The sequence below is a fragment of the Meleagris gallopavo genome, chromosome 24 (assembly GCF_905368555.1).
Source record: "Meleagris gallopavo chromosome 24, MGAL_WU_HG_1.1, whole genome shotgun sequence".
Classification (NCBI taxonomy): domain Eukaryota; kingdom Metazoa; phylum Chordata; class Aves; order Galliformes; family Phasianidae; genus Meleagris; species Meleagris gallopavo.
Window position 1 is genome coordinate 1,246,375 of NC_139427.1, and position 23,326 is coordinate 1,269,700.

General features: G+C 53.3%; 1 protein-coding gene across 3 annotated transcripts in view; it reads left to right on the forward strand.

Annotated features, from left to right (window-relative positions):
* The window catches only part of PEBP4 (phosphatidylethanolamine binding protein 4), a 55,058-nt gene that overhangs the window by 2,800 nt on the left and 28,932 nt on the right, over positions 1–23,326 (forward strand). For 2 of the 3 annotated variants that reach the window (XM_031556733.2, XM_085242712.1), the window contains exons 2-3: positions 1,619–1,761; positions 2,542–2,674. In XM_031556733.2, the coding sequence (XP_031412593.2) occupies positions 1,625–1,761; positions 2,542–2,674 (270 nt within the window). In that variant the 5' untranslated portion in view covers positions 1,619–1,624. Of the gene's footprint in view, positions 1–1,618; positions 1,762–2,541; positions 2,675–22,186; positions 22,278–22,363; positions 22,609–23,326 lie in introns of those variants that run through there. The other variant, XM_085242711.1, reaches the window with a different exon arrangement.

Consider the following 23,326-nt stretch of genomic DNA (forward strand, 5'->3'; position numbering starts at 1 on the left):
AGCTGCAACGTGCAACACACACACATCCTGGTGCCGTGCTCAGGGTGTGCTTTCCCACGGAGGAGGATGTTCTGAGGGGTGGTAGAGTGGTACAAACTGCTGGCACGTGTTGGCTCCTTGCTGCCACGGCCCGGCGCGTGCCGATGGCGCCGCAAACACTCTGCCGGCCCTGCGGTCTCGTGGGAGATGCTCTGACACCGTGGTGTCCCCGTGTGTTTTATTGCCTGCTGACATAGGGCTGTTCCGTGGGGGCTTCCTGCTGGCTCTGCAGCTCCCGAGCTGGAGAAATAGGATCTCTGTAATTACTCTGCAAATAGCTTTGTAGAGAGAGCCGCGTTTATCAGCTGCGAGAGGTTGCTGCTCCCTGGGGTTTTCTTGCAGAGCATCCCTGGAGAGCACTTTGCTCCTCAGCGATCAGCAAACCCTTTTCTGCTGATGCTGCTCTGTACTGAGGCTCCAGGGGGGCTCTCTGCCCCCCGGCTGACGAATGCCCACATGGATGCCCCTATCCGGGCTGCTCGGGGTGCATCCCGCCTGCCTTGTGCTGACCTTTGGGTTTCCCCATGGCACTGCTGCAGAGCAATGCAGGACCAACCAGTTTGCAACGAAGCAGCACTGCTCCTCGTGCCCTGAGTGCTGACTTTATGGTTCTCCAAAATCTGATGCTTTGCCATCGTGAGTCTTCCTTCCAACCGAAGCTCTCTGCATTCCGTGTCTGTGCCTGCAGCAATCCAGGACAGAGCTGCAGAGCAGACTTTTGTTCTGCTTTCCTCTTACAGCTATTAGCCCCTAAACCTCCGGGTCCTCGGGTCCTTCTCCATCTATTACTGCTTCTAATTAATTGAGCCTGGTGCTTTTTATCTGTCCATAATGATGGTGGTGCTGTACTTGTGCTCGCCCTGCGTGCGGTTGCTTCATTATGTAATGACTGTGTTGTAATACCTGCTCCCAACTGACAGTGGGTTTGTATTTGTTTTGCCTCATCCTAAATGATTTGGGTGATGGGGAAAGTTGGGTCACATCCTTTTCGTTGGGCCGGGGAGAGCTTGGGGATTTGGGGCCAGGTGAGGTGATGTGGGTGTAGCCGTCTGGGGTTGGGGGGCTGGAACCCACTGCTGGTTTCTGTGATGCTTTGGGGGTCTTTATGGGATGAGCTGCTCCTTCCTATGCTGTCCCACCCCCAATTCCAACCCCTGCATCCCTCCCATCTCCACGGTAACCACGGAGCTGCTGCTCCATCCTCCGTGCCCACGGGTGAGTGCTGAGCTGTGGGGTCTTTGGGGATGCTGTGGGGCTATGGGGAGGGCTGTGGGCTACAGATCCTCTAACCTGGCCCTCCCCAGGCTCAGGGCTGGGCCACGGCCAAGCCTTTTTGTAGGCAGGGCACTGGGGCTCTGTTCCTTCCCTGTGACACAGTAGTGGCAGCCTCCAGGTGGAGGTGACAGTGGTTTCCTGCGCACGGGGTCCCCAGCGGCGCAGTCTGTGTTGGGCATCACTGATGTGGAATTGGTAGAAATCAGAAAAACAGCTCATAGGGGAGCAAGGGGGGACTGAGCTGAGCCACAGCGTGGTGCCAGGTCCTGGTGGGACTGACTGACCACGTCCTTTGTTTGCTCAGGGCAGCATGGGGCTGCTGGCTGCGGTGCTGCTGGCTGCTCTCCTGCCGGGGCTCGCTGCCGGGGCTCAGGTGCTGTGGCCGGATGAACCCTCACACGTCTGCTCCTTCCAGAGCCTCAGCGGCAAGGACAGCGAGTTCTGCAGGTGAGCAATCCCCTTCCAAAGCACTCCCCCAGCCCATGGGGCGGCCAATTCCAGCATCCTTCCCCCCAGGGCTACCAATACCCATTGCTGTCCTTCCCACTGCTAGGAATCTGCTTGCACGAGATGTGCCTATCCCTTCCTTTGGGGTTTTCTGAGTTATGTATCTCCTTACTGCTGCCTCCAAAATGCTTCTGGGATGGGATGTGACTGATATAGAAGGTTGTGGATGAGTGCAAGCAGAGTGGAAGCACCTTGCTTTGGACTCCTGGCCTCTGTAGGATCAGCCCCTCGCTGCTTGGCAGCCCTTGGGGTTGCAGATTCAAGAGCTCCTCCTGCCAGGGCCTCAAGGCACTCTGTTCCTGTGCTGTGTGGGAAGGGGAAATCGTTCCAAGTCTAAGCTGGGGATATCTGACCTGTTATTGCACTGTCTGTGCCCAAAATCCACCTGAAGCTCAGCTCTGCTTACGTGTCATGGGAAGGAGAAGCAGCTCAGATCCCAGTGGGAGCAGGGATGGCTTTGCTCCCTGTCTTCAGTCTCTGAGTTCAGCCATATGGGCCACGATTTTAAGGCTTTGGAAGCTCCTGGAAACAATCTGAGCCATCCTGAGTGTTCAAAGCTCAATTATTGCTGCTTGGGGGGGGTGAGGAAAAGAGGCAAACCCCGTGCTTAGAGCATGGGAGGCTGCACAGCAAGCTGCCTCTGCCTCATGCTGAACCAAACCCACCCCCTGCACAGCGTGGTCCCACCTGACCCATCCTTTCCCCTTTTTCTCTCCCCAGAGGCAATTTAGAAGTCATCTACCCGGAGCTGGGCGACGTGGGCTGCACCTACATCCCCACTTGCCACCAGTCCCGTTGGCGCATCAGCAGGGAGTGGGGCAGCCCCCAGGTCCTCTACCCACAGGCCAAAAAGGTGAGTGCCGTATGGGTCCTGCCATTGCTCTCCTATAATGCTATCATTGCTCAGGTTGTGCTTGCTGCTTTTTATTATTAATATCTTGCATGAAATCGGGATGATTTTATGCCTATCCCCACTCTTCTCCATTGCTTCGGTGTTCGGGTTTGGAGTTGGCAAAGCCGCTCTGTTGATGGCAGCAGAGAAAAAGCAGTCAATATACAAACATTTTCGAGCTTTTAGAACGCAGGGGCAGCTCTGGCTGGGTTTCCATTCCCACTCAGCCGGGTTAAGGAGCGCAGCGTGAGCTGCGGCCGATGCCGGCGTTGACGCGTCCCAACGGGGCGGACGGAGCGCAGCCGCTGCATTCGAGCGATGCCAGCAGGTGGCACCATTGAACTTCGAGCTGAGTGCTGTCGGGGGGGGGCACCCCTGGGCGCTGCGCCCCCCACTGGGGAGGGGACCGCTGCCCAACTCTGTGTGCTACGATAGGATCGTCTTCCTGGGGTCACCCCCTATGAGAGAGAGACCCCTATGGGGTGGTAACCGAGGGTTGGTGGCATCGTCTTGCTGAGGTTCGTCCCCAAGTTGGTGTCCCAGCGTGCTCTGTCGGCATCCCGACAGCTGCTCCAACAGCTGTAGGGGATACGGAACTCGCTGAGCATCTCAAAGTGACAGGAATCAGTTCTTCCATCTGCTTCATCGGCATCCAGAAAGTCTCCTCCCAAAGTCGATCGCATGGAATGGAGCGTAACTTTTTCTTAAGGATGTCTGCTTATTCAAAGAAAATAAAAACGGAAAGAAAGGAAGAAAGAAAGGGAGAAAGAAAGAGGCCCAGAACTGGCAGAGGATGCTGTGCACAGAGCCACCCACCGCTTGTGTGCTGCCGTGCGAGAGTTTGGAGCTCAATCCCTTCCAAGCGCATTGCATTTGGGTGTCATCTGAGGACACAGCCCCTGCTTCTTCCTTTGCTTTGCTTTCATTCTGCCTTCCCCCAGCCCAGCGCAGCCCCAGCTCGGTGTGTTTCACACCATGGAGGTGCAATTAACAGGGGGTTAATTTGCGGTGAGGGGTTGGGTGGCGTTGTATCGTCTCCCACACATCGATGCTGAAATGCTTTGGGTGAAATGCTTTGGTGTTTCTCTATGAGAACGCAAATATTGATCACCTAAACGTTTTCCCTGCTCCTGGAGCTGTGAAGATGCTCTTTCCCTCAAACCACCTCCAGCATTAATCTTTTCCCCCAAAATTCCACCCAAAATTGGGCAGAACAGAAGCATGACTCCACCACACTGAATCCAAGGCACACACAAGAGGGTTTTGCTTTTTGTGCCTATGATGGGATTTCTCAGGCCAGAAAACTTGATTTATTTTTTTTATTTTTTTTCTTTCTTTTTTTTTTAGTTATGAGGAAGGGAAACCTCGCTTTGCATGTGGTGTTGGTCGGCACTGCGGGTCCTGATGGGCACTGGATGGGTGTAATGGGATGGCTGAGCTCGTTTGCTTGTTGCATCAAAATTAGCAGCAGAAAAGCTGGGTTTGGGGTATGAGAACTCGCGTAGGAAGTGTCTGCTTCCCTCGGAACGCTTTGTTTTGTCAAGAAAAACAACCACAAGAATGATCCCCCTGCAGAGTGTGTTTATGTTTTCTGATGGGGAGGACAGGACTTTGCCCATCCTTACTCTGGGTCACATCTCGCCGTGCTTATCTCCCTGTGCTTCAGTGCTGGCGTTGAGTTGAAAGGCTCAACCACTCCGCATCTGTCCTGCAGGTGGGTGCTGAGGGTGCTCACCAGTGCAATGAGCAAAGCAGTGAGCATCAGCCTTGATGCTCCATCCCTGCAGCTGGGGCTGAGTGCCAGCCGTGGTTACGAAGCATCTGCAGGTTGGGGGGCGACGCATCCCAAAGCCCAACATCTGGAGAGATGGGAAATGCGCCCTCCTCGTCCCGCCTCAATATTGCTTCGCTCAACCGAAAATAAATTGGAAAAGAAAATTGGACGTCGCACCAATTTGGGGGCAAGTTTATAAATTCTGCAGCTAAGCAATCCCGATAGAAAATGATAGATCGCCGCGGAGCGCGCGGCCCCGGCCGTGATGTATGGCCGCATTAACCAGAACGCCATATTACATGATTCTCTTTTATTACCACTCTTGGTGGCAGACAGAAAAACAGATTACACTTGAGATCAAATCGATAGGAACTTTATTTACTGGCCTTTTAAAAACATATTTCTGCACTTTATAAAAACATACGGTAGATGCTATTGATAGAAGTTGTCTGCTTGTTAAAAAGCAATTTACCCGCGGCGATGCTCGTAAGTTGCATTTTTACTGTGCTACCTGTTACCTGCTCGTCCTGATCTGTGCTCGTTGCCGTGGTTGATGACTTCCTTAGGTTTATCTGGGGCTCGGTGTGGGGAAGGGCAGGGCAGCATCCTGCTGGAAGAGCGGTGACGGAAATGGAGTTGGGCACAACTTCGTGGTTGGGAGCACTCGTCTGGGTCTGGGTGAGCTCAGGTTGGATATTAGGAAGATGTTCTCTGTAAGAGTGGTAGGACTTTGGCACGGGGCGCCCAGGGAGGTGGTGGGATCGCCATCAGGAGCTGTGGGATGTGGCACTGAGGGGCATGGTTAACGGGGATGGGTTGGGCTCGGGATCTTGGAGGTCTTTTCCACCATAACGATCCTATGAACTCTTCCCCCACTGGTCTGAAGTCAAACAAACCCACTTTGTTGGATTACGAAGGCTCTCAGCGTCGTCGCTTTTGAAATGAAATGCTTTTCTCCTAGTTCCTTCTCCAGCAGAACTTCTGAAACTTGAGTTTTTTGCAACAACCCTCTTCCCCCCAAGCCTGTCCCATCAGTCTTGCACATCTGCAAACTTTCTGCAGTCAAAGCTGCGACCCAGGAGATCTCCACCTCTTAGAACTGTGCACTTCCATCGCATCTCATTCCTTAAAAACCCCTTCCATAGCAGAATGAATTGGAAGTCATGAGCGAAGGGTGATGTGCTCATGGCTACACACAGCAGAACTCCTTGCACAGAGCTGTGCTGCTTTGGGACCAGAGCTGCAGCCACGTCCCTTTCTGTCCCCCTCCTCCTTTTGTGAACATCTGGAGACAGCCCTGATTCATAAACATTTCTGTGCTCTAGGGTCCGCAGCCCATTATTTGGAAAATTACTTCTGTGGGTGAATTCATTAGCCTTTAACAAAGGGAGGAGAGGATCTGCTCAATCTCTCGGTGGGGCCGTGCTCTAGTTGTGTCAAGCAGTGATTTGCAGCTGGCTGGGCGAGGGGCTTCGGAGCGGCACTCAGGTTCAGTTCAACTCTCATTAAAGAAGACGTTTTTAAGCAGAATTTTTCTTGACAGTTTGTGCATCCTCGCTGGCTCGTGGCACCATCTGGGGTTGAGGAGCCACCAGCGTTTTTCTCTCAATCCTGTCCGGGCTGCTTAAAAAAAGACAACAATGGGCTCGCATTCCTTCCCCAAGCTGTCAGCCAGATATTACGGGATTACCCAAACCCTCGGTGCCAACCCCTCCCTCCTGCCCTGCTTTGGGTTCCCATGCCCCGCGACGGCGCCTGAGCATCCCATCACCCCGACTTCAGAGGGCTGTGCTGCGGTGAGGCAAAGCCTGCGAGCAAGCGGTGCCTCTCCGAGCTGGAGGAAAAGCAGAACTGTGTGTTGCTCCACGCTGTCCTCCATTGACCCGAGCGACAGATTTCAGGTTGAGGATGCAACCCCTGCTGTGCATCCCCGAGCAAAGCGCTGCTCTCCTTCCTCTGTGTTCGGTGGGGTTCTTCAACAGGGCACCCTTGGTGTAACGGGTGGGTTGGTGCTCGGCACCCGGCCCCACCACGGGGGACAGCTGGTGCCACGCCATGAGAGCGTCTCTCCGTGAGTGATCCTGGCAGAAACGTCACTTTGCATCTGGTTCATTACCTACACGTTTGCTGGACGTTTATCCGCCCCGGACAAATAGAGATGGCAAGAACCTCCAGGTCATCAAATCCGCGCTCCTCATTGCTTATGTATTGGCATCCGTGCGTGTCTAGGACAGACACTTGTGCCTGTTTCAGCTGCAAAATGTTTGAAGCAGCCGATGATTTTACTTTGATCCCCGTAAACACTATACAGTAATCAAAGTTTAAGCCGCTTTGGATGAAATAATTGCTTAACAATCATATAAGACAAAGTGATTCAACAAATGACAATTAGGACTTGTGATATACAGAACAGATGCATTCAGTGTACCATATTATAATGTGCTAATACAAGATTGACAGCACAATAATAGGAGAGAACAGCCACTCAGCCTATAATTCTAAACCAAATGTGAGGCTGTCCACAGAGCTCAAATCCTAGCAGGCTGTACAATTAGAGGTAAGAAGGCACAAGGTTCACAAAGACTCATTAGCAGGTTGGCTGCGAAATTTCCAAGGGGGGGACGCTCCCACGGCAGCGTTACGCTGTGGGCTGTAGGGAGGAGGGGGCTCAAGGTGATGGTGTCGGGGTTGGGTGCATCGCTGCGATGTGTCCCTGGCGATCTCTGCTCTGATTTTGGGGCTGCGCGATGGTGTTGAGTCCGGCTGGGGACGCGGCTCCATCAGATGCTGTTACAGCACAGTGTGGGTGCGTGAAGGAGACAACGGTGTTGGGGACTGGATGGAATGAAGGCTGATATGAGCACGGAGCACTGATTGGCATCCCCTATAGGAGTTGGGTGCTTCCCAAGCCCTAAATGATACTGATGGGTGACAGGGGCACCCTTTGGTCCTGTCCATGGTGATTAAGGCGCCCGCTCTTCTCTTTGGGTGAATCGAGTGATGGGGACACGTGCGTGTCAATCTGCAAAGGGAGGAAATGCCACTGCAACCCATGGCCGAACGACACGGAGCCACAGAGATCAGCGTGCGTGTTTTCAGCCCTGGTGACGAAACCCACTCCATCTCCTCGTGTGCTTTCCACACGCCGCGTGCGCTTATCCTGCTAAACATATAATTTTGTCATATTTTATTATTAAATAAACATGCCAGAAAATACACTTTTTGCATACGTGGGGGAGGATGGAAAGGTTTGGTAATTAAAACTTCTATTCATCAGTGCTCAACTCCGGGAGATAATTGTGTTGCTCCCACAGACGAGTGCTTTGTGTCGGATCTTTCAGGTTGGTGTCAAAGTTGGAGGCTGTGCGTTGCACTGGGACACGCCATGGGGTTGGGATGGGCACGTCCCAAACGGTGCCCATAAGAGGAGTCAGGAATTCATGGGCACAACCTACTGTTGCAGGGAAGCTTTGGTTTTCCAGCTTGCTAATCCAAAAGCTGCAGGGATGCGTTGGGTGCATGGAAGTGTTTTTGGGGATCGCAAAGTCAACAGCATTGCATTTTGAAAGAAGACGAACCCAGGTCAAATCACATCTTCTGCTTTTCCCTTCATTGTGTGGGCAGTGGGGTGACGTGAGCAAAGGGGCAGCAAAGCTCTCCCCTCCCTTCATCTTCCCACCCGTTTAATTTTTGAGGAGCCCCTCGGGAAGCACCGCCCCAAACTGTGCCAAAGCCCATCTGGGGCTGCACGTCACCCCCATCAATGACAGATCAATGAGCCCTGAGGAGCAGTGTCACTTTTATTGAGCCTTCTGCCTTCCAGAGGACCCCGCCTTGGCTTTTTCAAAATAAATTAGCAGTGGGTGCTAATTGAGATCAGCTTTGGGTGGGCGGGAGGGTTTATAGCATGAGGCAGGCTCCTGTGGACACTCATGCCTTGGAAATGGGATTTATAGGGGCCTGAAATAATGCTTGACCAAGGGCTGATCTCTGGCTGCGTTGGGTAACTGGGCACAAATGCGTTCATCTGCACCGTGCCTTCTCTTGGTGCAGTTTTGGCACCTGAGACTCTTGGTGGCTTTATGCAGCCATTGGGATGCCCTGCTGTGCAGGGACGTCTGCTCTTTGTTGTTACAGCACTCTGGATGCACCACCTGAGCATCATCTCCAGCATGGGATGGCATCCTGGGACGTGCTACTTTCCTGTGGGACTCTGAGCATCAGCATCCTCCTCAGTATTTGGGGCTTCTCCTCCCCATTCCCTGAGCACCTTCTCCCCAATCCCTGGAGCATCTCCTCCCCATCCCTGGAGCATCCCATCCGCATTCCCCAGAGCATTTGCTCCTCAATCCCCAGAGCATCTCCTCCCCAGTCCCCAGAGCATCTCCTCCCCAGTCCCCAGAGCATCTCCTCCCCAATCCCCAGAGCATTCCCTCCCCAATCCTGAAGCATCTCCTCCCCAGCCCCTGGAGCATCTCCTCCCAATCCCTGGAACATCTCCTCCCCAATCTCCAAAGCATCTCCTCCCCATCCTCCCCTGCACAACTTCCCCGGTGCCTCCCTGCCAGCACAGGAACCATCCTCACAGATGAGTAATCCTTCCCAATTTGGGGGCTCTTCCTGCCCTCCCCACCCTGCAGCATCCCCGAGCCCGCCCGCCTGTATCCAGCTGCCAATCTGCAGCGATGTCCCCCTCGTCCCCGCAGAGGGGATGGGCTGGAGGATCTGGGTTATACAAGCTGGAGTTGGGGAGACTATTTTGGATTGTTCCTTCCTGCCTCCAAATTGCAGCTTCGAATGTGACAAGTTACAAAACACTTGAGTCATTTCTCTCGCGCGCTGCCGTTCCCCCACAAGGAGCTGTTCGGGTTTGGTTTGTTTTAGAGGGGGGAAAAAAAAAAAAGGGGAAAAAAAAAAAAAGAGGGGGGGAAGCCGGCTTCCTGCTCCCCCTCCTCCCCACCCCCCCTCAGTGTGCAGCCCACACGCAGGGTAACTCTGAAGCTGTTTATGTAAGCTGCTCATGTTCTGCTGAGCTGCAGCGAGAGCTGTTGTCAATTCAGAGGAAAGCCCACGTCTGCCCACGTAGGATCTCCCGAGCAGGGTTGTGTAACGCAGCCAGCGCCACGCTGGGAAGGATCAGGGCCCCCGTACCTGGGGGAGAAGGAGGGAAAGGGTGCATGGGGTGGTGGGAGGTGAGATGGGTTCCTATGGGGAGGGGATGCGGCCGTGCCCTGCTCTCTGCTGCCCTTCCTGAGCTGTGGTTGGGGACTGTGGGACGGACCCGTCTAAATGGCATGCTTTGGGTGATGGCGTGTTTGGGGTAATCGAGTCAGAAGGAGGCTTAAAGCATGTCTGATTCGTGTGGTTATCAAAGCCAAGAGTGCTTTCCTGGTAGGTCGTGCTGGACTTGAGGCAAGAAGGTCTGCGCAGGTTGGATGGGGATGGTTGCAGCATCCCAAAGCAATCTGCAGTGTGTGCTCTGACAATAAGCCCTGGAAGGTCTTTCCCAATCCTGTGTGTCCGTCCCAACCCTACACGTCCATCCCAACCCTACATATCCATCCCAACCTTATGTGTCCATTCCCAACCCTACACATCCATCCCAACCCTACATATCCATCCCAACCTTATGTGTCCATTCCCAACCCTACACATCCATCCCAACCCCACATATCCATCCCAACCTTATGTGTCCATTCCCAACCCTACACGTCCATCCCAACCCTACATATCCATCCCAACCTTATGTGTCCATTCCCAACCCTACACGTCCATCCCAACCCCACATATCCATCCCAACCTTATGTGTCCATTCCCAACCCTACACGTCCATCCCAACCCCACATATCCATCCCAACCTTATGTGTCCATTCCCAACCCTACACGTCCATCCCAACCCCACATATCCATCCCAACCTTATGTGTCCATTCCCAACCCTACACGTCCATCCCAACCCTACTCATCCATCCCAATCCTACGGGGCGGGACGCTTGTGCCCCAAGCAACACCGTGTTCTGAGTTCATCGGGATGAGCCCAGTGTCCTGATGCTGGTTGGCTCCACACCGTGCCAGTGTGCCCTACTTCATGCCCTTTTTGCCCCAAACCCAACAAGCCGACACAACCCCATCTGGTTCCAGTGGATGCCACCATGCCCACCGCTGCCACCTCCCACATCTGTGCCACCAACGCCGTTAAAATCCAAATTTCTTGCAGCACCGAAAGACCCACGATCCTCTTGCACGGGGCGGGGAACGCCGCATTATCATTTCAATGCTTCTTTACATAAATAGTGAAAAAGGAGAAAAGCCGGTGGCTCGCGTTTGCTCGCAGCCTCTGAGAAATGCTATCTCAGTGATCGGGTTTTAGTCCTTTGCAGCATTCCATTTTTATACATATTTATTCATGCAGAACAGAGACGCCGAGCGCGTCGCCCTGCCGCGGGGCTGAGGGATGCGCTGCTATACATAAGAATGCACCTTCATTTACATCCTCCCTACTTCCCCACAATTGAACTGTGTGCAGCTGGGTTATTTTTATTCCTTATGTGTGTTTTCTTAAAGGTGGGGGAAGAAGAGGGGAAAAAAAAAAAAAACCACCTCTAAATGCACTTTTTTAAAAGAAAAAAAAGAAACTTCCATTAAAAATTCCCTCCTGAATGTTTCTAAGCCATAGAAATGAGGCATATCGCTGAGGGGAGAGGGGGAGGAATGCGTTTTGGGGCAAAGAGTAAGTTTATAACAATTTTTCTCTTAACTGGAGCAGTTAGCTGCGGCGCGAGCCATTCATCTCCTGATTTAATAACTCACTCTCCCTGCACGGAGATGGGGTATTACAGTCCTGGATATTGCTTTTCTTGGTATCAAGTATCAAAGATGAATCCACATTTTCTAATAAAATACATTTTCATTGTAATTGAAATAATAATTTTCTGCTCCTTCTTTTTTCCCTTTATTTTGGGTTCTAGAGCTCTCCTTCCCCCATGCTCCCATTCCTGCCCTGGCAATTATTTTTTTTCCCCTGAAGAAGTGAAGGTTTTGGTGCTGGCAGTGGGGTGAAGTGAGGCTGATTCCTCTTCACCCAAATGATTTATCAAACGTTATATATATCGTATTTTGTGGGGTTAATGTCCTTAAAAACTTCTCTGCATCTGTCCATCCCTTAACTCGTGCTACATGGACCCGGCTGCTATTTTTGAGACACGTATGGGTGAAGGAGACCCTTATGGCCATGGGAACCCATATGGTGATGGGCACCCATACAGAGGTACCCGTATGGTGACGGAGACCCATATGGTGGTGGGGATCCATATGACGGTAGGGACCCATATGGCAGTGTGGGTTCGTGTGGTTATAGGGATCCATATGGTGGTGAGGACCTGTATGATGATGGGAACCCATACGGTGATGGGCATCTGGATGGCAATGGTGACCCATATGGTGACGGAGAACCGTAGAGTGGCGGGGATTTATATGGTGATGGAGATCCATATGGTAATGGGGATGCATTCAGTGATGGAGACCCGCATGGTGATGAGGACCCATATGGCTGTGGGGACCCATGTGGTTGTGGGGACCCATACAGCAATGGGGGCCCATAGGCTGATGGGGACCATACAGCGATGGAGGCCCATGTGGTGACGGGGCCCCGTGCGGTTATAGGGGACCCTATGGTGATGATTGCTTTCCTGTGGCTGCGGTTTTCCCAGCAAAGGTCTGGAGTTTGGAAGAGCAATGCTGGGATATTTCCTGGTGCAACGCACTGCTGTTGTGCTTTGCACATCCATCTCAGCCCTGGGACACACCAGGAGGGAACGGCGCAATTAAAACCCCACCGACACGTGCGAAAAGTGACAGCCTCCAAACAGCACACGGAATCGGGATGAAAGGCGAACGCCAGCTCTGGCACAACCCTAGGAAAGGATCCATCAGCACGCCGCATCGTCCTGGGATTTCAAACCACGCCAATGAAATTTGGCCGCTTCATTTCATTCACTGTCAATCAGCCTCGCTGCTACCGATGCTTCCTCCCCGTTTTAGATCCCGCGGTTCTGTTGGCGCTGCCCAAAGCTTGCTGCATCCCAGCCAGGCAGCCCTCATCGCCGAGCGATTAAATCATCATCAAACGGAGAGACGGCGCTTCTCAGACATAATAGTGAAAAAAGAGGGGGGTGGCTCCGGGTCTGCTTCCATCCCAGCTCCGGCAGCGCGTTCCCGAGATCTTCTCCAGCTTCACATGGCGCTTTGGGTTTCCTATGGGATTTGTTGGGGTTTTGGTGCTGCCTCCCCGCCGGTAAAATCTAGTGCTTTAATAACAGAGCTGCAAAGAGGGACGGGGAGGGATAATTGTGCCACTGGGGGTTGCGACGTGCGGCGTTTCCTGCCCTGGATTCGGCCCTTTGTAGATTAGAAGTGTGCCAGCACTGCGTCCCCAGCTCAAGTGAGCCCATGTTGGGCTCAGATCCCGATTCGGGGTGTGAAGGTGAAACCCCGGGGACCACGGGGTGATGGGGACAGGGTTGTTTGTATGGGAAAACGGCATAAAAAATAAGTTGTTGGTTCTCACACGGCAGCCAAGTGGGGCAGCAAAGGGCCAGGCGAGCGAACGCTTTTTAATTTCAGAAATGTCACTGAGTCACCAATGAGTCATAATTATAATGGGAGACATTTCCAACCCGGTGCATGACTCGGAGACGTCTTCCAGGGATGTGAAGCTGTTTGTAACGGCCTGGCCATGCCTGGAGAGGTGATGGGGGTTGCGTTAATGCCCCCAATTGGGTGGCAGGTTTCTATTAGTGGGGCTCCTGCCCCGTCTGTGGTGCTGGGCAGAGTGCCATGGGGGTGGCTGGGGGAGCTCCGAGCATCACCGCTCTTCTTCCTCCTCCTTCTCCTCCTCCTCCTCCAATGCATTTCTACCACTCACATCAGCACGCAGCCCCAATTCATTAAGCAGAATGGGTAGGAGCTAAATTAAAGAGCCAGTCTGACCAGTTTGGGGCTCCCATGCCAAGTGGGTCCTCAGCGTCAGGGAGAAATCCGCCCTCACCCGATCGGCGTGAAATATTCCTGAGCCGCAAACACCTCGGACTGATTTGCTTTTCCATAAATAAACTTGTCGGGAGATATTTGGAGGTGGGCCCTAAGCGGCGGAGCTTGGAGCAGCTCCCAAAAATGCGCCGCTGTTTGGGCTCGAGGGGTGGCTTTGGGATTGCTTTGAGCTCACTGTTGGTGTGAGTGGGGGGTTCTCCCCCTGCTGGGCTCCCCAAACCCCCATATATCCCAAGGGCTGCTCCAATGGGGTGGCACTGCTTGGGCACAGGTTGCGGGATCGCATAGGGGCTGATGTAGAGGTACTGGCTATGGGGTCATACGGGGGCTGATGTAGAGGTACTGGCTATGGGGTCATACGGGGGCTGATGTAGAGGTACTGGCTATGGGGCCATACAGGGGCTGATGTAGAGGTACTGGCTATGGGGTCATACAGGGGCTGATGTAGAGGTACTGGCTATGGAGTCATACAGGGGCTGATGTAGAGGTACTGGCTATGGGGTCATACGGGGGCTGATGTAGGGGTGTTGGCTGTGGATCATATAGGGGCTGATGTAGGGATATTGGCTATGGGGTCATATAGGGGCTGACATAGGGGCATTTTTGGAAGTGACTGCTTTGGGGAATTTCCAAAGGTGGTGGTCTACCGTGTTGCTTGGGCTGGTACCGTGCATGCTCAGTGTTTGAGCTGCTTGCAAGAAGCAGAGTGAACCCTTTGCTGTGGGACATGCACGGTGCCCCTCACCCAACCACAGCAAGATGAGTCGCTCCCCATCGGGAAAAAAAGAACAGAAAGTGGTAGAATCATGGGAAATCGTATTTCTTTATTTCCAGTTGGGGAAATGGAGCAGGAGAGCCGTGAGGCGGTTTGCAGCTCTGCAGGGAGGTGAGGATCCATCCCCTCTCCTCCCGCAGGGACCGAGCGCTCCGTGCTCGTCCGCCGCGCACTGATGGCTTGTGACAAGGACAGGATTGCTCCTTTGGTGAGCACACACACTCCCAAAAACCCTCACGGTCCCTCACCCTCTGCTTCCCCTTCTTCTCCATCAATTTCCAGCCTTGCGCCGAGCGCGGACACGGGAGAGGAGTCTAATCCGACCCATAAACTCTGTCACATCCTCATTAATTTGCCCATGTCTCCCGTTGTAGCCTGAGGGCACCGTCACTTCTGCAGCGCGGCAATGGCTTCATTTTGACAGCTGCAGGAAAGGTGAGCGGCGTGGAGCTGCACCCGCCCTGCACCCCACTGGGTGGCTCTGGGACGGTGTCACCCCTCTTGGGGACACCGAGTGTGATGCTTTTCATCTTGGAGCTGTTTTTCTTTTTTAATTTTCTTTCCCCCCTATTTTTGCTGATTTCGCATGTTTTGTAGCTCAAACTCCCAGTGTGGATCTTGCTCTATCCCAGGAGCTCCGCTGTCCTATTCTAATGCAAATGCACGCTGGTTGATATCTAATGTTGAGTGGATTATTTCACCCCCAGATGAGCTGCTTTAAGGCAGAATTTTTCTTTCAGTATATTGAGCTGAAGGAAAAAAAGCAGCACCACAAAGAAGCCCACCTTGAACGGGGCTTTATCGCCTGAAATCTGTGCTCTTCTCCCTTTCCCTCACACGACGAAATCCAACCCTCCACCGCCTTCACCGCGTGTGCGCGATAATCGCATCACCAAATGTTTGTATTGCAATCAGAGCCAGCGGGCAACACAGAGAAATCAGTCAGAAGGGTCCTGGCTTTCTGGTAGCACTCTGCATCCCACCCAAAACCAAGACCCAAAAATTGGTGTCTGTTGTGTTGCAAAGCCAACATCCCACTGGGAAGCGTTTTGGGTGCCAAGCATGGAACTCCCCCATGCGCACCACATCTTTCCTGCTTTACTCTCACCTCCAGTGTCCATTTCTGGCTGAAATGCAGTCAGCCCTGAACTGTCCTGCTTCACTCTGTCCCCCTTTCTCCTACAAACATCTCCACTGAGTTGCAGCATCGCTGTTGGATTCCCGACTGCATCATCCCCACCCGGTGTTGAAATCCGTGCTGAGTGTTGCCAGGAATGGGAGCAGCCCCGCCACGCCTGCACCGGCTCTGTGCTGGAAACTGGGGCTGTTTTTGGGGCTCGGATCAGGCTGGGCCATACTTGGCCATCAGCTGTTGCTCAATGGCAGCAGGGTGGAGAGGGCATGGATGGAAACGTGCGGAGCTATTGGGGAGGGAGGAATAAGGGTTCGGCTGCAGGGTGCCAGCACCCATCCCCATCCCAGTACTGGGGCGCTTTGCACGTGGGATGAATCCTCACCCCCACACCATGCTCTTGAAAAAAATCCTAATGCAACCCCACCAAAACAAACCCTTCCTCGGCACGTGCGGCTCTTTCCCCTGGGAGAGACTGATATAGAGAGTGGAGCACACGTGACAGATGTTAATCGCATCGTTTAATGCTCTCCTGGAAGGCATTCGTGTGCAGGGATGGGTACCAACCCAGGGGCTTTTGTTTCTGCTCCTGCAACACACCCTCGGTGCAATGCACAGCGCTGGGATGTGCCCCAGAATTTGTACAAAGGTGTTAATTGCAGCTCGATCAATCACTGATTGATCGATTGAGGGGCGTTCCTAATGCTGGTGGGGTGGATCTGCCCATTGCTAGAATATGCACAAGAAGTGTAAATGAAGCAAGGATAGGGGAAGCCTCCGTGCCTCCTGGTAGGTAAAGAGGGGAAAGCTGTACCCAAAGCTTTCCCTCCCATGTGCAGGATGGCAGAGGGGAGAACTGCGACGTGAGCACCGTGCCTTAGGGGCGAGCATCTTGGGAAATAGGGGGGAAAACAGAGAAAGCTATTTGTTCTGGGCTTGGAAAAATACCATTTTCCATACACCCCCTCGCTGACTGGGGTGGCAGCAAGCCACACACCGAGGCTGCAGCTCCCTAAAAGTCACCGACTTATTGCCTAATAGATTTCCCAGTCATGAAGTCCCCGCACTCCATATGCACCCAAATCAAAGCAATTACAGATTTAAATGAAGCTGGAATCCGCAGTGCAGAAAATGCTTGTTTTAGCGTGAGATTGGACAGAGGTGAGCGACCTGCAGCACCCCTGGTAATGAAAGCTCTTCACAGCTTGCAGTGTTTCACCGGCCGGTAATTGCTGCAGGCTGCGATACGGATCTGGCTGCGTTAATGATGCACTGCTCCTTTTCCTAGGATTCATTTAAGCTTCCCATTTTTTTTCGGGGATTTCAAAGCAACAAGGCAGCGTGGAAATTAACGCATTAAGGCAGACGTTTTTATCACTTAAAATATTATTTAAAGCTTTGGGGTATTGATTAACAAAGCGATCGGGGCTGGTGTCGGCGTGCTGGAGATGGATGCGCTGTGACACGGGCACTCGTCGCTCCCGGCCAGGCTGCATCCATAGGGTTTGTGTTTGATTTGGCGTGACAAGATGGAGATATTAGGACAAAACATACATTAGATGGAAAAAAAAAAAGAAAAGAGTTTGGATGGGAATAAAAATCCTATTAACTTCCATGTGAAAACCACATCCAAGAGACAGTTGGCTTCTGTTGTGAGTTTATTATTAAATATTTTACTAGGGAGGGAAGTTCTGAGCTGAGCAGCTCTTCTCTCCTGTTTCTGGCATGGAGTTGTTTCCAAACCCTTTTTGCCAAAGCAGCTCATTGCGTTGGCTCAGCAGGAGTTGGTGGAACATTAGGGTGGGATTTCGGAGAACCATGGGATCACTGAGGTTGGAAAAGACCACTGAGATCATAAGGTCCAACTGTCAACCCATCAGCACCGTGCCCATACAATCACAGAAACATTAAGGATGGAAAAGAGTTCCTAAGACCACCAAGTCCAACCCCAACCCATCCCATCCATACCCATAGGATCATTGAGGTTGGAAACCACCAACCCATCCCCACTGTGCCACCAAACCGGGTCACTCCGGGGTGCTTGCAGTGCTTTAGGACACCACGAGTGCATTCCCCAAGAAGCTCCCGCGCTGGATGCTCTGCTCTCATCCTTCATCCTCCTGCAATCTCCCATCGCTCCCCAGGGGCCCCGGCATTAATTTCTTCCCTTGACCCCGGGGCCGGCGACGAGGCGAGGTCAGGCAGCGGGGAGCAGAGAGGACGGCAGCAAATGATAAGGAGCCACGGGCGCATCGGTGCTGCAACGCCTCGGAAATGGCATTTCCAGCTCGCTTAATCGCCCGGTCACAGAGAAACGCTGAGATTCAATTACCGGCCCCCGCGGCCCCCAGCACCCCCGTCCTCCCGCACGGCCCCGGGGGCGGTGGGGGTCCGTGGGGGTCAGGGCCAGGGGTCGAGGTGTGCAGGGGAATGAGAAGCGAGGAGCCAGCGGAGCACCAGGCACTTTCCATTTAGAAGAGTCAGAATTCAATCCGGAAAATAACGCAGCACTCGTTGTTTAATTTCCCCCCGGTACTTTGTGTGCTCGTGGGATTTTAATGCTATTAATTATTGTTGAATTTGTGCTATTTTTTTTTTTCAATTCCTTTGCACTGTTGTGTTATTTTATTGGGGAAGGCAGCAGTGCTTTGCATCCCATCCCATCCCATCCCATCCCATCCCATCCCATCTCCATCCCATCCCATCCCATCCCATCCCATCCCATCCCATCCCATCCATCCCATCCCATCCCATCCCCATCCATCCCTATCCCCATCCCATCCCATCCCATCCCATCCCATCCCATCCCATCCCATCCCATCCCCATCCCCATCCCATCCCATCCCCATCCCATCCCATCCCATCCCCATCCCCATCCCTATCCCATTCCATCCCATCCCATCCCATCCCATCCCATCCCATCCCATCCCCATCCCCATCCCCATCCCATCCCCATCCCATCCCATCCCCATCCCCATCCCATCCCCATCCCCGTCCCCGTCCCATCCCCATCCCATCCCATCCCATCCCATCCCATCCCATCCCATCCCATCCCATCCCATCCCATCCCCATCCCATCCCCATTCCCATCCCCATCCCCATCCCCATCCTCATCTTCCTCCATCCTTTATTTTGTTTCTTTTTCAAATTTCTGGCTTCCCAGCACTAGAACCCAATCTGTCACTTTTGTCACCAAGTTCTATTTGCCCGGTAAAGGGCTCTCCTCACTGTCATCTCAGAGCCTCCGTGGGATGCTCGTGTGCCCGTGCCAGCATCCCAGTGCGCTCCCCCCAGCTGCACTTTGCCAGATAATGAGAGCGAGTTTAGAAACTTAAAGCCTCTTCCTTGCACGCTGGTGAGTGACACAAATGGAGTTCATATTTAATCATCTGTTAACTCGTTGTCTATTATAGCTCTTTAATAGCACCATAGATATTCTTAATGAAGCATGATTTAAGGTATTTACAGCTCTAGGACCGACAGACATCACTCACAGTGTGCAGGTAATGAGGCGTAAAACAGCTCTGGAAACCGTAAAAATGGGAGAGAGAGAGGGAGAGAGAGAGAAAGCGGGCGAGGAGTTGGAGCTGAATTGTTCCGGGGTTTGTTTTAAAATGTTTAGGCATTTAAAGTCATTTCAGCTTCCCGAGGTGTCTGATGGCATCGGGTGCAGCGGTTCCCAGATCCGCGACCCCGACCTCGATGCTGGGGGATGGGGACAGCACTGCTTCAGCTCTATCCCACCGCACAAAAAAGCATGGAGAAGGGGAAAACGCCGTTGTGGGGTCCGCCGAGATGCGGCTGTTTGCTTTTTGGCCAACCCAATGGCATGCATGCAACAGCGAAGCGATGGACCTTCCCTTTGCTCATCAGATGTCACCCCGTGCAACGCTCCCCGGCAAAACAATCCACACACACAGAGTGCATAAAAACCCACCCGGACCCAAGCCAAGATTTGCAAAATAATTTGTGACGGAGGTGCCATTTTGCATCAAAATATTGTGCAGCAAATGTCAAACGCCACCAGCCCATGTGTCCCCACGTGTGATGGTAATTGGGATGGACAGCTGTGCTCTGCCACCTCCTCCTTGCGTGGTGATCCCGGCGCGGCCGGTCCCGAGCCATGGCCAGCGTCCCGGCTCCGAGATGGGGATGCTCGTTAGCAAAGAGCTCATTAGCTTGCTTCCCGTCACTGTGTGAATAAATAGATATGGGAGAAGTGGGGACGGAGCACGCAGGGAACGGGTGGCACAGTGCACTTTAGTTTGTGCTTTTTGTTTGGGTGGTGGATTTACGGAGAAGGGGCAGCAATGGGGTTGCAGTGTTCCCACCGCCAAGTCCTTGCTTTGGGATGGCGTCCCGTGGTGACGGTGATGTGGATGGAGCTCAGTTCTGGGGAAACCATTGCTATGGGGTCTGTGAACAAGGGGGGGTACATGCTGCTCCACTCCCTCCCAGAAATGTGCACCGCCAGCACGAGCATCTCCCAGCTCTGCTGCGAATGGATCTGTTCCTATAGAGCGTGCACCCCGTGGAAGCTCACCCTGTTTTTTTGCATTGCTGCACCGTGAGTGCAGGACATCTCCATGGGAAAGCAAGCCGCTCTCCTTTCGGAGCAAATAACCCATTTCCCAAACCATCCCAAGGGCCTCCATTGGGGAATAAGCCTTACAAATCGACGCGCTCACCGTAACGACCCCGCATTAATCCCTTATTATCCGGACATCGGGCTGCATAAATATTTGGCTGCCTCAGCTCCCTGGGGAGCTGGGGGGCAAAGCCTGTTAGAAAGTCAATGAAGTTCCCTTGGGCAGTGCAGGGGGGGGATGAGATGCTTTGGGTCAAGCGCTGAGATTGTGCCACATGTCCCCTTGGGCAAGTCCTGCTGAGGAGGGTTAATATTGCTGACCTATTTTGCACGGGGAAAGCAGCGAGGCTCGGTTTCAATTAGAAAGGTAAAAACCACCTCGAAACACTGCTCCCACAACACCCAACTCGGCTGCAAACAGTTTTTTCGCCTTCCTCACCCCCCCGTTAGCCACGGGAGAAGGAGCTAGAATCTCTCTTTGGCGAAGCATCAGCAGCAGAATTGCTAACTACGTGCCCGTTATAGAAACTTTTTAGTACTGGGGACGAGCCAAGAAAAAAGCCCAGATTGACTCTGAGCTCTCAGCTGGCGCTCGTGGTGCTTCCACTGTGCAGGGGGAGCGGCAGCTCCGGCTCCTGCATGGCGTGCAGGCAACATCCCACACCCTGCATCCCATATCCATCATCCCATATCCTGCACCCTGCACCCCACATCCCCCACCCTGCATCCTGCATCCCACATCCCGAATTCCAAATTCTACATCCCGCACCTCCCGTCCCACATCCTGCGTCCTGCATCCCACACCTTGCAACCCCTCGCCCTGCACCCCGCACCGACGCAGCTCCCTTCCCATCTGTGAGCTGCCATGGATGCATTTCCCCTCCCGTGCTGCAGTTGCATGCAGTGAGCTCTGCGCTGCTCGCTGTGCCATGGTCTGCATCCCGTGTGCCGTAGGCTGCTCGAAGTCAACCCAGCTGGGATGCTCCCAAGCCCAGCAAACCCTTTATTTGTGCCGAACAACACACGTTGCACTGTGACTTTGCTCATCACTTGGCTTGTTCCCTTTGAGGCTGGATGATAACCAAGGTGATCCAGGCCGGCACAGCCCGGATCCCATTGCAGCACACACTGTATCCTACATCCCCATCCCCAAAACCCCACTTTGGCTGCTGGGGAAACGCCATCGCCAGCCCGGATCCGCATGTGTGCCGCTTCCATGTGTGCTCGTTTCCAAGGAAACTGCTCTCTCTACATGTGTGTGGCTTAGCACCCCGCGTGCTCTCCTTCGGATAAATCCTTAATTCCTGCACGGTTCCCTGTAATCCCACTGCACAAATCCTCTCTCCCACTCACATCCCACTCCCTGTGTTTCCCAACCTGTGGATGGTGGCAGAGGATCGGCTGCAATGGGAGCTGCATGCTTTGCTGCAGTGATGCATGGCGCTGCTCTCTGCTCCCTTTGGGATGCACTTTAGGGTTTGTGTTTTGCACCAGGCTTTGGGTTTTTGGCCAGTCCCGTGCTGCAGGGCTGAGAGGGGCAGTTGAATAGAGAGCACTTTGCAAGGAGTTATTTCTTATGTTGGAACCCCAGACAGCTTTTGGTTGCCTTGGCAAAATCAGCAAAGTGTGGCATTTTCTAAAAGTGGATTTTGGGGTGGAGATCTCCTTCCCTCCTCCCCAAAGCCCCCGGAGCAGTGACACTGCTCAGTGTCACCCAATGCCAGCAGCCAACTCGGTGAGCCCGCCGTGGGGAGGACTGCAGGATTGGGAAACCAACCCCAGCACTGCTCTGCTGTGGGGCTGCAGCAGCAAAACCCCTCTCTGCGCACAGCACAGCCCTTGTGCTCAGTGGGGCTGCACAGGGCACTGCTCCCTGCACCCAGCAGTGCCAGAAACCCCCCTCATCCTCACAGCTCCAGTGCACCCAATGGGATCCGTGCTTGGGACCGACCCAGCGCCCATCCCCGTGGGGGTCTGCCCTGCTCCGCGTGCACAGCACCTTTCTAGGCCACAATCTGTACCCAATCGCAGGCCTGCTGCTAACTCCGCTTGCACTCTATTCTCGTGTTTGCTGTTATTTTTTAACACTTGTTTTATTTTTTTTTCTCCTTTTTTTTTTTTAATTTTTTTTTTAATTTTTTTATTTTTTGCATAAAAGCGCTACCCTCTCCCCAGAGCCTGCCTGCAGCGAAGGCATGGTCTGTACAACTGCAATTATTTCGAAGAACAGATGGAGCGAGGAGCAGAAAGTCTGTTAATAGTAATAGAAATGCTACATGTTAACCTGGACAGCACACGATGACAGTCCCATGACTACACGTTCTGTTCCCACCAGCTGGGCTCCGAAGGAGAAACGAGAGCTTCAGAAGCGCCGCGCTCAGCGCTGCACCCTCCCTAAAGTTAGAGCTCAAATTCCTTCACACTTGCCGAGCGGGGTTTTGGGGTTGTTGGGCTTTTTTTCTCTCCCCCCTCTCCCTCCCCAATCCCTCCTCCTTCCCGTTTTCGGCACCGACACGAAAATATTTCCGCTCCTCCGCGGTGCTCCGGGCGACGCCGCAGCTGTGAGCGTTGTGTCCCCATCTCCATCCCATAGTGACCCATTTTTTTGGGGTGCGCATCTGCACGCTTGGCGTAAACCCGTTGCAAAGCGATTGCGGTGAACCGAGCTGGGATTAAGGCACGGCACCTTGCTCTGGGGCAAGTTGCATCAGCACAGGATTGCAAGCTCTTGGCTCAGTGGGTCTAAATCCGCATTTTGCTGTTAGAATGGCTCGTTTGGTGGAGATGGCGCTTTGTGGTTTGCACCGAGGGCTGAGCCGTGCGTGGCTTTGGGGGCACGGTGACGTGGGGGGGCACCAAGAGCGTGGCTTGGGAATGGAGCAGAGGTGCTGTCTGCAGGGCTGTGATCCCGCTGTGCAATCCCTGCCCGTTTCCCAAGGCATGGGGAGATTTAGATAGGGAGCTCTGGCTCCATGCATGAGAACTTGTGACTCAATCCTGCGGCGGTTCCCTGAAATCTCAGCCCCTAGAGGTTGCACCTGGAGGTCTTCTTAGGAGAGGTCTCTTCATCTGTCTGCTTACAGGATAATCCCTCTCCTGAGGTCCTGCCAAATCCTTACAGATCAGATTTTCCTCCCACAAACCTCCAGAGGTCACTTCAAACCTGCGGGGCCCCAAATCCCTGCACTGGTGGCACCACGGTGCGCTGGGTGCCCTCATACAGGGACCAGGACACCCAAGGGTGCCCACAGCTGGGCATTGCTTTCAGGAAATATCCTGGCATCCTATTACAGGAGAG